A 13,822-nucleotide genomic window follows, 5' to 3' on the forward strand; every position below is an offset into this window, starting at 1 on the left:
CCCCTTTCTCTTGTTCTTCACGGAAACTCATTCAACATGTTTATAAAACTACTCTTTAGTTACACTCGTTGACTCATAATCACAAACCCGTGTAACATAAAACCAACTAGCTTTTCGTAGATAACCGTCATAGCCATTATTTTCTTATACTTAATGAAAATACATAGCACATATCTTGTTCACATTTATAAAGAAAGAAACCATTCCGCTCCTCCGGCTATGATCGTCGAAATGTACACCCCCCACAACATACACAAACACACTCAAATTAAACATTCATCATGCATCGTACACAGTCATACGCACCTTGTTATTTTTTTCCGGTGACATCAAAGACACCGCAAAAAAAGAAAGAAAAAAGACACACCTATACGGATGCACAAATACTCAAAGCCTGTCTCTCCCATCTAGCCATCTCCCTCTCCTCTTCCTCCCCCGGCGTCTCCTTCCTTGCGTTGCCCCTTGCTTCCGTCACGAAGCCATACCGTACACGCTCGTCGTCCCCAGCAACTCCCCATGCCCTGCACCCTCTGCATGCCGAGCGACTGCGCGGGCCCCGCCGCCGCCACCTCGCCGCTGACGCAGTCGTGACACCCGCTGCGCTGTTCCCCCCGTGTCCACCCCACCCCTGGTTCTTGATTTCACCAGGTCCCATCAGATTACTCGCTCCTCCTGATTCATCCGGTCCGAGACTCCGTGTTCGTCATGGCGCCGCTTCGCGGGGCCAAGCGCCGCAAGAAGGCGGCGGCGGAGAAGAAGGCCGCAATGGCGGCCGCGGCGGCGGGGCAGGGTGCGCCTGGCGGCGACTGGTGGGATGGCTTCTGCATGAGGATGGCAGGTGCGTCCCTCTTCGGTGCTCGCGGCCGTACGTCTCGACGAGATTTGTTTGTGCAGATTCTGTGCCTCGCGAGCATTTGTTTTCTTTCTTTTTGTCATGCTACTTAGATCTAATTATGACTGGGGCTTAAATTCTTGGGACTAATCTTGTGGTCTGTCGATCTTGTTAGAAGCTACTCCTGATAAATGCGATGGTACTGCACAGGTTGGAACAATGCCACTGGCTCAGTAGTTGCTGAGCAGGGTGCCATGTTGAGCACCGATGTCGCATCGTGGTAGACCAACGGCGATGCTTCAGTTTTAGGTCTGATTTTAGAATGGGTCATCGGTTGCGCAAACTCAGCTTTCAGTTGTTGGCCTGTGTTCTTACTGATTACTGATTACTGGGCAGTCATCCGATGTCGGGTCGTCTAACGAATTTGGTACACTTTTAGTGCAAATGATAGTTCATTTCATTACGTACTCTAGTCAGTGCTTCAATGTTCTCCATCCAAGCTGATTGAGAATCTTGCTTCATATTCCATCAATTCAGAGCCCGTTTAACAGCACAACATATTTTGAACAAGAGTCCATGTGAATTCATTTATTTGCTGTACAGAAAAGCTCCTGCTCTTGGGTATCAGTGTCAAATGAACTTTTTATTTTGGGTCTAACTTTTACCTTAAATTTAACTAAGAAATTATGAATTATATGTGACAAAAAAAAATATATCATTGGACTCTTTTTCTGAATACGAAAGCAATAGTTCACTTTTTGTAGCATACGACCTATATTTTGCTAATCAAATTCATGGTCAAAAGTTGATCCAAAGTACGAGAGGGCCTTACATACCTGACGGGAGGGAGTAGTTTTAACTCATTTTAGATGATAGGACATTGCATTTGTTTAATTGTTTCCTGGGCACTTGTGTTGTCGCACATATTTTCTTAGAAGTTACAATAATTCTCATTTCCTAACTAAGTGAAGTAAAATATGGTATGAAGGGCATTCTCCACAGGGAGTCTCTTTGCTATTTCTGACTATCTTTGGAAGGAGATGACTCCTAACTAAACACCGGCAACCCTCAAAACTTATTTCTGGGCTATCTTTTAGAGATCAAACATTCTTTTCCTGAATTTTTTTAGTTTGCTGCAAACAAGTTCAAGTAGCAACTTGATGTTTCATTCAAGTTACTACTTGGTATATGATGCATTTTGTGCAATATAGAATCGTCAATGTGACATGGCTGACATATAGTGCTTACTGAATGTGAAACTTTAGTTTTAGCAAGTACTAGTTGTATAGCCCTTGCCAAGAAAATAATATTAGTTGTATGAGCTGTGTAATGGCTATATCTTGATTTGATCTCCACCTGACAAAAAGCTTAATGTGCAAGTTTATTGAATATATAGAACAGCATTTAATTATGAATCCATATGCTATTGATGGAGTCTATTTTAACACTATCATAATAGTAAGTTCTGGGTTTTGTAACCAGTTTTACATTTTCTTCTCAGGAACCTTATCCTCTGCGGAGGACGCACACAGATTTGAGTCTCTCTTTAAAATGCCCAGAAAAACTTTCAACTATGTTTGCAGCTTGGTAAAAGATGATATGATGGTAAGGGCTAGCAGCTACACCTTTATCGATGGGACGGTGCTGTCTTTAGAAGATCGAGTAGCTGTTGCTCTGAGAAGGTTGAACTCCGGTGGGTCGCTGGTGACCGTAGGAACCTCTGTTGGTGTGAACCACTCGACTGTCTCTCTGATAACTTGGAGATTTGTTGAAGCTGTGGAGGCACGAGCAGGCCACCACTTACGCTGGCCAGACTCGGATGAGATGGCGATGATCAAATCCAAGTTTGAGAAGATCCATGGTTTGCCAAACTGCTGTGGTGTAGTAGACACAACTCACATCATTATGTGTCTCTCTTCAGCTGAACCAAACTGCAAGGTGTGGCTAGACCACGAGAAGAATTACAGCATGGTATTGCAGGCTGTCATTGATCCTGATATGAGGTTCACAGACATTGTAACCGGTTGGCCAGGTAGCATGAAAGAGTCGAGTATTTTACACAGCTCTGGTCTCTTCAGGCTGTGCGAGAACGGTGCACGGTTGAATGGCAGCAAACTGACGGTATCAGACGGGTCAGAAGTTGGGGAATACGTAATTGGTGATGCAGGATACCCTCTTCTCCCGTGGCTGTTCACTCCTTACCAGGAGAATGACCTCTCAGAATTGAAAGTGGAATTCAATAAGAGACACTCTGCAGCCAGAACAGTCGCGCTGAAGGCGCTGGCGAGGTTCAAGGACACATGGAAGTTCCTGCAGGGAGAGATGTGGCGCCCCGACAAGCATAAGCTGCCTCGGATAATCCATGTGTGCTGTCTGTTGCATAACATAGTGATAGACATGGAGGAGGATGCAGCCATGGACGACGCTCATATATCAGATGATCATGACGCTAATTACAGGCAGCAAGTGTGCCAGTTATCAGATGAGAAGGCTGTCAGGATGAGAGACAAACTGTCCGAGCACTTGAACAGCAGTTGACAGAAGAGCTGGATGAAGAATTGAATGTAGGTGCTGCTGTTGATTCCGTCCGTTGCAGGCTTGCAGCTTAGGCTTTGGCTGCATAGTTTTGCGGAGTTTTGGCCAATCTTGACTGATGAAACTCGGTTGTAATCTTAGAGCCGTAGTCCATGCCAATTCGATCTGGCTCATTTGATTTTTTTTATCATCTTGTTGGTGCTCAATGAATATTGCTCTTTACAAGATCGACTATCAACTGTCCCTTTCGGCAGGCGTTTGGAAGCAGCATCAAACATATTCCCTCCGATCACAAATATAAGATGGTTTGGATACTGAATATAGATTACATGCGGGCAGAAATGAGTGAACAAACACAATCAAACGTGTCTATACATCTGATTCAGAAAAAGTTAGAACATCTTATATTTGTGAACGGAGGGAGGAGTTTACAAGCAACAGAAATTTGTATGGCTCTTTGATTCATTTGATTATTACAATTTCATAGGGAAAACGTCAGATTACAAAGAAAAAAAATTGCGATTACAAATTTATGATGTTGCCCATCTTAAATCGTATTTTAAGGCCTCTTTTAGTTTGTACTCCCTCCGTTCTGAATTACTTGTCTTGGATTTGTCTAGATACGGATGTATCTAGACTCATTTTAGTGCTAGATACCTCCGTATCTAGACAAATCTAAGACAAGTAATTCGGAACGGAGGGAGTAGGAAATATGTAGGGTAGGATGTAAGGCGCTTGAGGTTACTTGGGCCCGAATGCAGCAACTGTCGCAGAATGTAAGGCACTTGAGGTTGATTTATCAAAACTGGATGTGGTTCACTGCTTCCGTGAAGCCAATGGTGTTGCCGATATGCTTGCGAAAAACTCCCTCTGTAATAGCTCATTTGGGTATTGGGATGGTTCCATACCAGACTTTATTTCTCATCCCGTTTTTCATGATCTTATCATTATATGAGGAATAAAGTTATTTACCCGTAAAAAAAATGTAGGGTAGGATTTCTGAAGGAAATTTTTCTGTAGAGTCCTTTAGTTTTTAGGAATGGATTTCTATTCCTATGTAAGATTGGTTCATATCCTTCACTTTTCAAGGGGAAGAAAATATTAGCTCAGACCTAATGGAAAATTTTCTATGCTATAAACCAAGTGGCATTTCTTCTCTATAGGAACTCAGGTACATGTCATCTTATTTTCTATGACTTCTGTATTTTTTATGGATTTTCTATCCTATGAACTAAAGAAGGCCTAAGGGCCTCTTTGATTCAAAGGATTTTCATGGAAATTTTAAATGACCGGAATGGATGGTCATTTGATTCATAGGATTGAATCCTACATGATTTCTTTCTTCTAAAGATTCATTCATACTAAATTTCATAGGAATTTTGGCATCCATGCAAACCTCTTGGTAAGAATCTTTGTTTTCATGTGATGCTATCAAACAAACCAAAATCTTACAGGATTCAAATAGTCATGGCATGACAATCTTAGGGCTCCTTTGGTTCAAAGGAAAAGTGGAGGAAATTTTCCTTTGATCTCAGTTTCAAAGGAAAAACACATCTTGGACCTCTTTTCAAATTTCTATGCACGAAGAACGAGAAAAGGATCCTTAGTGGCATAATAGCATTCTAACTAAACAGTTTCATGTGATTGGACTTTAATTTGACCATGTTCATTAGAATTCTTGTGTTATTTAATTCATGTGAACCAAACACCAAAACTCACAGAATTCATGTGCTGAGCAATCCTGTGTTTTGTGCATGAATTCCTATCATATTCCTTTGTTTTTTTATATTCTCTTGTTTTTAGAATCTAGTGAAGCAAAAGAGCCCTTATGTTTTCCCTATTCCCATGTTTATGGAATCCTCCAAATCAAAGAGGGCCCAACACTTGATTACCATGTGAAAGTCATACAAATGTTTATTCAATGACAACATGCAAAACCATTGAGCTAGTAGAGGTTTTCCCCTCTTCTGTTCTTTCTTTGTTATTGTGCTCAAAGGCTCACATTTTCATGTTTTTGAGACATTCTGTGTCTGTTCTTTGGAGATGTTTTTCGCTATTCCTTATTTTTTGAGTTGTCATACGTGTTAGCCCATGTCATTTCATGTGTGTTTTCTTACGGGGATTTTGTCATCATGTCATTGTTTTAATAGGTTTTAGGACAAAAGCAATTATGTTTTAGGGCGTGGAAATATTTCTCTCCCACATCCTTGCTCTCAACAACTTCCATTATTGTATTAGCCCATAATTTTTTCTGTTGCACCTTTATTGACCTCACTGTTTTTTCTTCTCTATCACCGTTTGCTATTGTTTTCATGGATTTTAGCCACCTTTTCATGTTTCTATGATGTCATGGGTTTGGATAGGTTTAATTGTCTCATTTTCACGGACCAATAATTTTTCCTGGTTTGTTGCTTATAGCATTTGTTAATGTTTTCATTGGTGTTAGTCCACATCATTTGACGTCTTCATACCTATATTTTATACAGAGAGGTCTTTCCAACATGTCATTGTTTCCATATTCTATTTCTTCCACAGGTGTTAGCCCACTTGCATATGTGCTCGCCTTTGCTTCTTGTATTGCTGCCATTTTTTTTACAATTTCTTCCGTTTCGTTGATGATTTCTTTCATTGGGGTTATGTGAATCTTTTCCCATCTCTCTCTCTCTCTCTCCTCCAAATATCTATTAATTTCAGGTTCATACTATTTGATACTCCCTTCGTTCATTATTATAAGGTGGTGTTTTCAATATGAACTCTGAAATGAGTAAATAAACACACTAAAATATGTGTGTATTCATTCAATAAAAAAAATAGAACACCTTGTAATAGTGAACGGAGGGAGTCCATCGCAAAAAAAAGAAAAGAACGGAGGGAGTACTTGTTATGACAACTTGCCGTCATATTCACATTCACCGATGTTTATGTACGGATTCGGGCTATGAAAGGTGAACCCACTCCAAATTTGGCAACTAGATATATCGGGTTTTCTTTTTTGACAAAAACCGGATATACGGTTGGTGTTCAAATGTAAATACAGATTTGTGGTTGATCAAGAGCATAAACAATTAGTTGGATTTCCACTGTCCATCCAAAGCATGAGAAATTAAGTTAGTTGGAGGCGCCAACTCTGCCGATGGATGCATGCTTCCTTACACGCAACCATGCATGCATGCATGCCTTTTTTGCCACCTAACCACCACAATTTTACCTCTCTTATATACTCCATGAGGGGGGCTATGATCAACATCGGTACTTAGGTTGTGATCCCTTCACCACTGCGCCATGCCCACATCCAAGGCATTTCTCATCTTGGTGCTCGCCGTGCTCACTCCCATGGCGGCGACCTCCGACACGGCGACGAACCTCACCCTCCACAACCTGTGCGCGTACCCTGTGTGGCCGCTCATCACTCCGAACATCGGCCTCCCCGCCATCCCCGACCTGGACGACGCCGCCAGCCGCCTCGACGGGGGCGGAGAGGGGCTCGTCACCCTGGCGGTCCCTTCCGGCGCGTGGTCCGGCCGCGTCGTGGCGCGCACCGGCTGCAGCAGCAGCGATGACTACGACTCCTCCTCCCCCTCCTCCTCCTCGACGGCGGCGGTGGCCAGGTGCGACACGGGCATGCCGCCGGCGCCGGTGACGGTGGCGCAGGTGAGCGTGCACGGGTCCGGCGGGCTGGCGGAGTACAGCGTGAGCCTGGTGGACGGGTTCAACCTGCCGGTGATGGTGACGCCGCACGGGTTCGAGCAGGGCCGGCAGTGCCCGTCCCTCGGCTGCGCCGTGGACCTCGACGTGGACTGCCCCCGCGACGCCAGGGCCCCCGCCGGCGGGTGCAGGGCCCAGGGTCAGGGGCACTTCTTCAAGGAGAGGTGCCCGGACACTCGGACGACGCCGACGGACGTGGAGGCCACGCCACAGCGCTGCATCCAGCCCGGCGAGCTCAAGATCGTCTTCTGCCCCGATTCTTCCGACTAGTCACTTGCTACCACACACACTAGGCTAGCTAGACCGGCTGTGTGTCACTCACGATGCCGGTTATATAATAAGCTAAGCGATTGATTGCTGATTCGCTAAGCCAGATTCAACCGAATAATATGTTAACTATTCTTCTTCCGCTTGGACTGATCTTGAGCACTTGACCCGGTCTGATTGATCTCGCCATGTTTAGCATAGAAAAACAAGGAAAATAAACCGTAGCAGGCTTAGTTTGTGTTGTTGCTACTAGCTTCCAAGCACAAGGGAACAGATGCAGGTCGCCATCAGTGGCATCAGCGACGCGCATCGACTATCGACCGTGCAGCTTCGCAACCATCGTCGCTCTCGGGTTGTCCGGTAGCTTGCATCTGTCGACCGATTAATGTTCCGTCCATGGCTCATTCCACCTCGATCGGAGCTTCCTAGCCTAGGTAGTACGTAGGTACACACATCACATGAAGTGGTTCAACATGAGCTCGTCCACGTACAGGTCGCCGGTGTTCATCGGCCTCCTGGTGGTGATGTCCGTGGCCTTGGTGCTCCTTCTGCACCACTGCATCCTCGTCAGCTGCTGCAACGGCGAGAGGATCCGCAGGCGCAGCCGCCGGCGAGGTGCCACGGCGCGGCAGCATGAACAGCAGCCGGAAGAGAGCGTGGGCGACCTGAGCTCGTCGTCGCGGGTGCAGCTGGTGGCGAAGCCGGTGGTGTGCCGGTACCGGAAGGACGAGGAGTGGAGCGAGCCGACGTGCCCGGTGTGCCTTGCGGACTTCGCGGACGGCGAGGCGGTGAGGGTGCTGCCGGAGTGCCTGCACTACTTCCACGCGGACTGCATCGACACCTGGCTCCGCGCCGGCAACACCAGCTGCCCGATGTGCCGCGCCGAGACCACGCCCACGCCATCGCCCAGCCCCGCCGGGTCACTCCACCACCAACTCTCCCTCGACATCTCCCTCGAGGACATCCTAATCCGCACGTAGAGATGGACGGCCGGCGGTGAACAGGAGGAAGAAGCAGAGTGTATGTGTATGTACTACATTGCTCTGTTTCGCTTCTAAATTCTAATCCGCACGTAGAGATGGGCGGCCGGCGGTGAACAGGAGGAAGAAGAGGTAGTGATCGATTCTTTTGTTAGAATTCGTTGAAGAAATACTGATAGTGTTGTGTGATTGGCACTAACTCTTTATTCGCTCTTAATTAAGAGTAATTCTGATATTTGAGAAGTTAATCTGCATATGAGATATTCTTCATTTCCCCCCATGTGAACTCACATTTTATGCTCATTTGATAGTAGTCACTTGGCTGATAGAATTTCAGCTCAGGATGTTGACAAGCTTATTAGAGACAATGGAAGAGTTACATAAAGCTGCATGTCCTATGGAACGTAATAGCCTGATGGTTTTCTCATAGAGTTTTACCAGAAATTCTAGAGTTTGATAAAATGGATGCTTGATGATTTCCATAGAGATAATATCAACATTGCTAGGCTGAACGATGACATTATTACTTTATCCCTAAAACAAAAGAAGCCAAGGAAAAAGGAAATATGAAGACTTATATGTTTACTTAATGTTAGTTATAAAATTTCCACTAAGATTCTCATAAACAAACTTAGTGAGGTGGTGGGCTCTTCAATCCCCCCTATACAAACTGCTTTTACTAAAGACATGTATATTATGAAAGATGTCATAATTTTGCATGAGGCTACCGATACTATGCATGTTAAAAAAACAGAGTACTATTCTTTTCAAAGTTGACTTGGAGAAAGCATATGATAAAATCAGATGGTCTTTTGTTCCTAAGATGCTCTCCTTGAAAGGATTCCCAGATAGATGGAATGACTGGATTATTGGGACCATGTTGGAACAGAAGTTAATGACTATGCAAGTCCTTATTTTAATACTTTTATTAAAGGATTAAGACATGAAGATTCCATGTCCCCTTTAATTTTGATTTAGAAGCATATGCCCTGCTATTAATATGGATAATGCAAAAATATTGGGGTAATGGGGTTGTTAGGGGGTGCTAGAGAAAACCAGAGAAGGAGGGGCGAATATGTTGCAGTATGTAAATGACACGGTTTTCCTCCTGCATGCTGATATTTCTGGTGCTTCAAATCTTAACATCATTATGTGCTTTTGAACAAATGTCTGGTTTCAAAATTAACTTCCTCAAGAGTGAATGTCCCTCTTTGGTGAAGCTACACGCGCATAGACACACACACAGAGAAGAGAGAGATAGTTAATAGAGAGATTTTTACTTGTCAAGTGGGCGACTTACCTATGAAATATTTAGGTATCATACTTTAAAAATTAAGTATTAAACATAAAGATTGGAAACTGTTTGAAAACAAGAAAAAATGAAACTAGGTGTGCTTATTGGCAACTGATAATGCTTAGCACTGTTGGTAGGCTTGCTTTAGTGCAGTCTCCCCTTAGCAATATCCTCATTTTTATTATGTCCTTCTATCATATTCCCATACGGGCAAGGACTCCTTATCTTGTTATATAGAAGACCAAGATGGCTTATGACACACATCTTGCCTATGTGTTAGCTCCCAACTTTCACGCGGCGAGTATACAGATTCTTTGCCCACGGTTCCTGCTCCGAGGAGGGGAGGGCCGATAGCTGGTGCTGATCGACGAGCACGAACACGTCGTTCACTCGCGCAGTTGGCGTGGTAGTAATCTTTTGATGGAGAGAAGGCTGTAGTTGGATTCATGTGCCATGTTGCCCGGGTTGGTGCGGTTCGGGGCATTGCGGTACATGAGTCAAAAGCGCACGTCGTGCATCTCGAAGTGGTTGAGGGCGGATGATGCATTGACTCCTCACTTTCAATTCCCCTCGTGTGTCAAGTGTTCAAACATTACCAAATATATACCCGTAACCACGTCAATGCGCACACACAAACCTAACACTTGCACAGACATGCCCATAAAGCACACATAGCCGTTGCGGCCTCTGGTCGATGTTGGGAACCATTGCATGAAAAACAAAAAATATTTCTACGCACATGCAAGATCTATTCATGGAGATGCATAGCAACGAGAGAGGAGAGTGTGTCTACGTACCCTCGTAGATTGTAAGTGGAAGCGTTTAGTAACACGGTTGATGTAGTCGAACTTCTTCGCGATCCAACCGATCGAGTACCGAACGTACAACACCTCCGCGTCCAGCACACGTTTAGCTCGATGACGTCCTCTACCTCCTTGATCCAGCAAGATGGCGAGGTAGTGGATGAGTTCCGGCAGCACGACAATGTGGTGACGGTGATGATGAAGCTATCTCCACAGGGCTTCGCCTAAGCACTATGAAAATATGACCGAGGGTGTAAAAGGTGGAGGGGGCGCCGCACACAGCTAAGACCATGTTCTCTTGTGCTAGGCACTGTTGACACACGAACACGTCACGTGTACCCTCGACACCGGGGGTGATGCACTGCAGCTCACATCGAAGGAGACCCGACCGACAGGGCGATACGCAAGACAGTCGGCGGGTGCTTTTTAGACCCGAAACCCCGCACACCCAAGAGGGGCCTCGCCAGGGAGTGCGGCGGCAATGGGCTACCCTAGGTCGATTCTCTCGCCTCTAGAGCCTTGGGATTCGCAGCTCTCAAACTCGAGAACACAACGAAGAACGAGAGAGAAAAACGGTGGAGAGATAAAACGTAGATGAAAAAGTAGTATATTGATTTGCTCGATTGTGTGTTATTCAATCGGCCGTCACCCCCAACATATATATGAGGCGTCTCGACTTCCCGTACAAGTAAAGGATTCATCTAGACTTTCCTTACAATAAAATTACATCAATTCACATCCTACAATTCTAATTCCAATCCAACTCGGATTCAACCCGAATCTGGCCCAAACTTCTGTCTTGTTTCTTGCACAGGCCGTGGAATTTTTATATGACCTTCGATTGAGAAGATCAAAATACCAAATTTGTGTGCCTCGACGAGATGAAAAACTCTCTTGTTGATCATTTTTCCCAATGAGGTCATCTTCAATATTTTGCGAGGTTATCTTTAACTTCCAGTCGGATTTGGTCATGCAGTTTTCTTGGCTGTCCGAGTCTTGCAACAACTCTACAGGCTCTATACTATCTCAGATGATAATGACTCCAAAAGCAAAGTTTACCGTTTTGATAATAAGCACAACTTCCGAGTAGAACATTTTTTCATCTGAGGTCATCCGAATAACCTTTCGAGCCAATCTCCAACTTCTGGTCGGATTGACTCTGACAGCCTCCACCCCGGCAAGCTTTCCACACCGGCAAGGTTTCTACCCGGCAAGCTTTCACCGCGGCAAAGTTTCACCCCGGCAAGGTTTCTACCACGGCAAGCTTCCACGCCAGCAAGGTATCCACCCCGGAAAGCTTTCCACGCCGGCAAGGTCTCCATCCCGGCAAGCTTCATTCAGCCGGCAAAGGCCGAATAACTCACGCGACTCATCAGACAGGGTGCCTGGTACCTCGCGTCATATTTCCGTTTAGGTTCGGTCTGCACTGAATTGTCTCTAACTTTTACGAACTCGGATTGAGACGATTTATATATCAGAATCAATTGCCTCGACGAGACGAAGACAATTCGTGTAGATCATTTTTCCATATGAGGCCCTATTGGGGGCATAATCAGCCGAATAGCGTTCTGAATACAAAAGCTCAGTACTTCGAACACAACTTCTGCCTTAGAGATGAGATCGGTTGGCTATGGCCCAAATACCAAAGTTTCTCCTTTTGATGTTACGTAACTTTCTCACTTTGAGCACTTTTCCATTTGAGGCCATCTTAATTGTGTTTTTTACCATGCCAAAATCTGGTGTCAACACATCCCCCCTATTTTTGGGCAAAGCTTGTGTGCCGAAAAATAACTTGTACCTTGTTTGTTCTAAGGACGATGTCAACACTCCATCGGCCATTTTTTTTCTCAGGGCAATAATTATGTATCGACCATGTTTGTGCTAAGGGCGATAATCGTATATCGGCCATTGCCGACTTTAGGCTTCCTGCCACACACTCGGGTGGTATTTCTTCAAGTACTTGCCATTGAGAGCTCGAGGTAACAATGCCCCTTGTATGGATTCCACCAAATATGAATTTTCAGGAACTACTCTTGCGATCCTCAAAGGACCTTCCCAACTTGGAGACCACTTCCCGAATTTTCTATATCTTGAACCAATCAGTAGAATCACTTTCCAGACGAGATCGCCAACTTGAAAATTCTTCAACTTAACTTTTTTATTGTAAGCTCTTGCTACCCTCAACTTGTCCCTCTCTATGGCCTTCAAAGCATCCTGTTTATCGGCAACCTCATCAATATTGTCCATCATCAAGTTATAAAAGTCTACTGCCGATAAATCATTTTGTTTGGCTATTCTCAAAGCATTCAAATTTACTTCCACCGGTAAAACAACCTCTTGACCATATACTAGCTCATATGGAGTCACCTTCGTAGCACCATGCCTTGAGATCCTATGTGCCCACAAAGCTTCAAACAACAACTCATGCCATCTCCTTGGATTATCCTCAATCTTTTTCTTGCTAGACTCAGCTTGTCCATTGTCTTGGGCATAATATGGAGAGGAATTGAGCAACTTTATGTTATAAGATTCGGCAAATTCTCTGACTTGGTGTGACATGAAAGATGAGCCTTGATCTGTAGTCAACGTTTGAGGAATGCCGAATCTATGAATAATGTGCTCGGTTATGAATTTAATTACCTCCGTATGCGTCATGTTCTTGAGAGGTACTGCCTCAGACCATTTAGTGAAATAATCGGTTGCCACCAACATGAACCGATGCCCTTTTGAGGAAGACGGGTGAATTTGTCCGATAAAATCTAAGCCCCGTCCTCTGAATGGCCAGGGCTTGACAATACGATGTAACATAGCAGCACGAGCCAATTGAATATCACCAAATTTTTGACAAGCCTCACACCCTTTGTAATATCTGAAGAAATCATTAATCATTGTCGGCCAATAAAACCCAGCACGTCGTAGCAACCATTTCATCTTGGGAGCCGACTGATGAGTGCCACAAATACCTTCATGAACCTCTCCCATATCAACTCTCGCTTGGTCCTCGTCCAAGCATTTTAAAAGAACATCATCAACCGTTCGGCGACAAAGACCATCATCTCTCATTGTGTATTTGAAAGCCATACGCCGAACAGCCCTGTCCATCCTTCTACTAGGATCACACAAGTAATCAATGATGGGTTTTCTCCAGTCTTGATTTTCTCCTACATTGAATATTTGATTAGTGGCCGAAACGGTGGGCTCCGGTTCGTCCTCCCCTATGTTGGCAAGACTAGACATCAGCTTTCTTTCAGAAATATGAAACATGCCACGATCAACATGATAGCCGGATGCTTGTTGTTCCAACTCATTTGCTTTCCAATTGTCATGTCTTGATATATGAGCAATGCTAAAATAATCCAAAACAGAAATTATATCTAGACATTTATCAAGATAAATATTAAGTGAT

At 44.6% G+C, this 13,822-nt stretch overlaps 3 protein-coding genes across 4 annotated transcripts; all 3 read left to right on the forward strand.

The window, feature by feature from the left end:
* The first annotated feature begins 368 nt into the window (after positions 1-368).
* LOC125551262 (protein ALP1-like) lies at positions 369-3,592 on the forward strand. 2 transcript variants are annotated; one of them, XM_048714434.1, is made up of 2 exons: positions 369-865; positions 2,334-3,592. In XM_048714434.1, exons 1-2 carry the CDS (start codon positions 706-708, stop codon positions 3,368-3,370), a joined length of 1,197 nt encoding a protein of 398 aa, XP_048570391.1. In that variant the 5' UTR covers positions 369-705; the 3' UTR covers positions 3,371-3,592. The 2 variants fall into 2 exon arrangements, with proteins under 2 accessions (XP_048570391.1, XP_048570392.1); XM_048714435.1 differs by having other exon boundaries at positions 371-838.
* A 3,012-nt stretch (positions 3,593-6,604) lies between these two features.
* Positions 6,605-7,480, forward strand: LOC125551263 (osmotin-like protein). The gene has a single exon (XM_048714436.1). The coding sequence runs from the start codon at positions 6,650-6,652 to the stop codon at positions 7,340-7,342; it is 693 nt and encodes a 230-aa protein (XP_048570393.1). The 5' UTR covers positions 6,605-6,649; the 3' UTR covers positions 7,343-7,480.
* Positions 7,481-7,702: 222 nt separating this feature from the next.
* Positions 7,703-8,554, forward strand: LOC125551265 (E3 ubiquitin-protein ligase Os04g0590900-like). Its single transcript, XM_048714437.1, has one exon. The coding sequence runs from the start codon at positions 7,798-7,800 to the stop codon at positions 8,317-8,319; it is 522 nt and encodes a 173-aa protein (XP_048570394.1). The 5' UTR covers positions 7,703-7,797; the 3' UTR covers positions 8,320-8,554.
* Positions 8,555-13,822: the final 5,268 nt, after the last annotated feature.

This window comes from Triticum urartu, chromosome 4 (assembly GCF_003073215.2).
Source record: "Triticum urartu cultivar G1812 chromosome 4, Tu2.1, whole genome shotgun sequence".
Classification (NCBI taxonomy): Eukaryota; Viridiplantae; Streptophyta; class Magnoliopsida; order Poales; family Poaceae; genus Triticum; species Triticum urartu.

Coding starts and splice junctions, on each gene's coding strand:
- LOC125551262 (XM_048714434.1), top strand. CDS start 706: ATGGCGCCGCTTCGCGGGGCCAAGCGCCGCAAGAAGGCGGCGGCGGAG. Junction 866..2,333: donor CCTCTTCGGTGCTCGCGGCC/GTACGTCTCGAC, acceptor TTTTCTTCTCAG/GAACCTTATCCTCTGCGGAG.
- LOC125551263 (XM_048714436.1), top strand. CDS start 6,650: ATGCCCACATCCAAGGCATTTCTCATCTTGGTGCTCGCCGTGCTCACT.
- LOC125551265 (XM_048714437.1), top strand. CDS start 7,798: ATGAAGTGGTTCAACATGAGCTCGTCCACGTACAGGTCGCCGGTGTTC.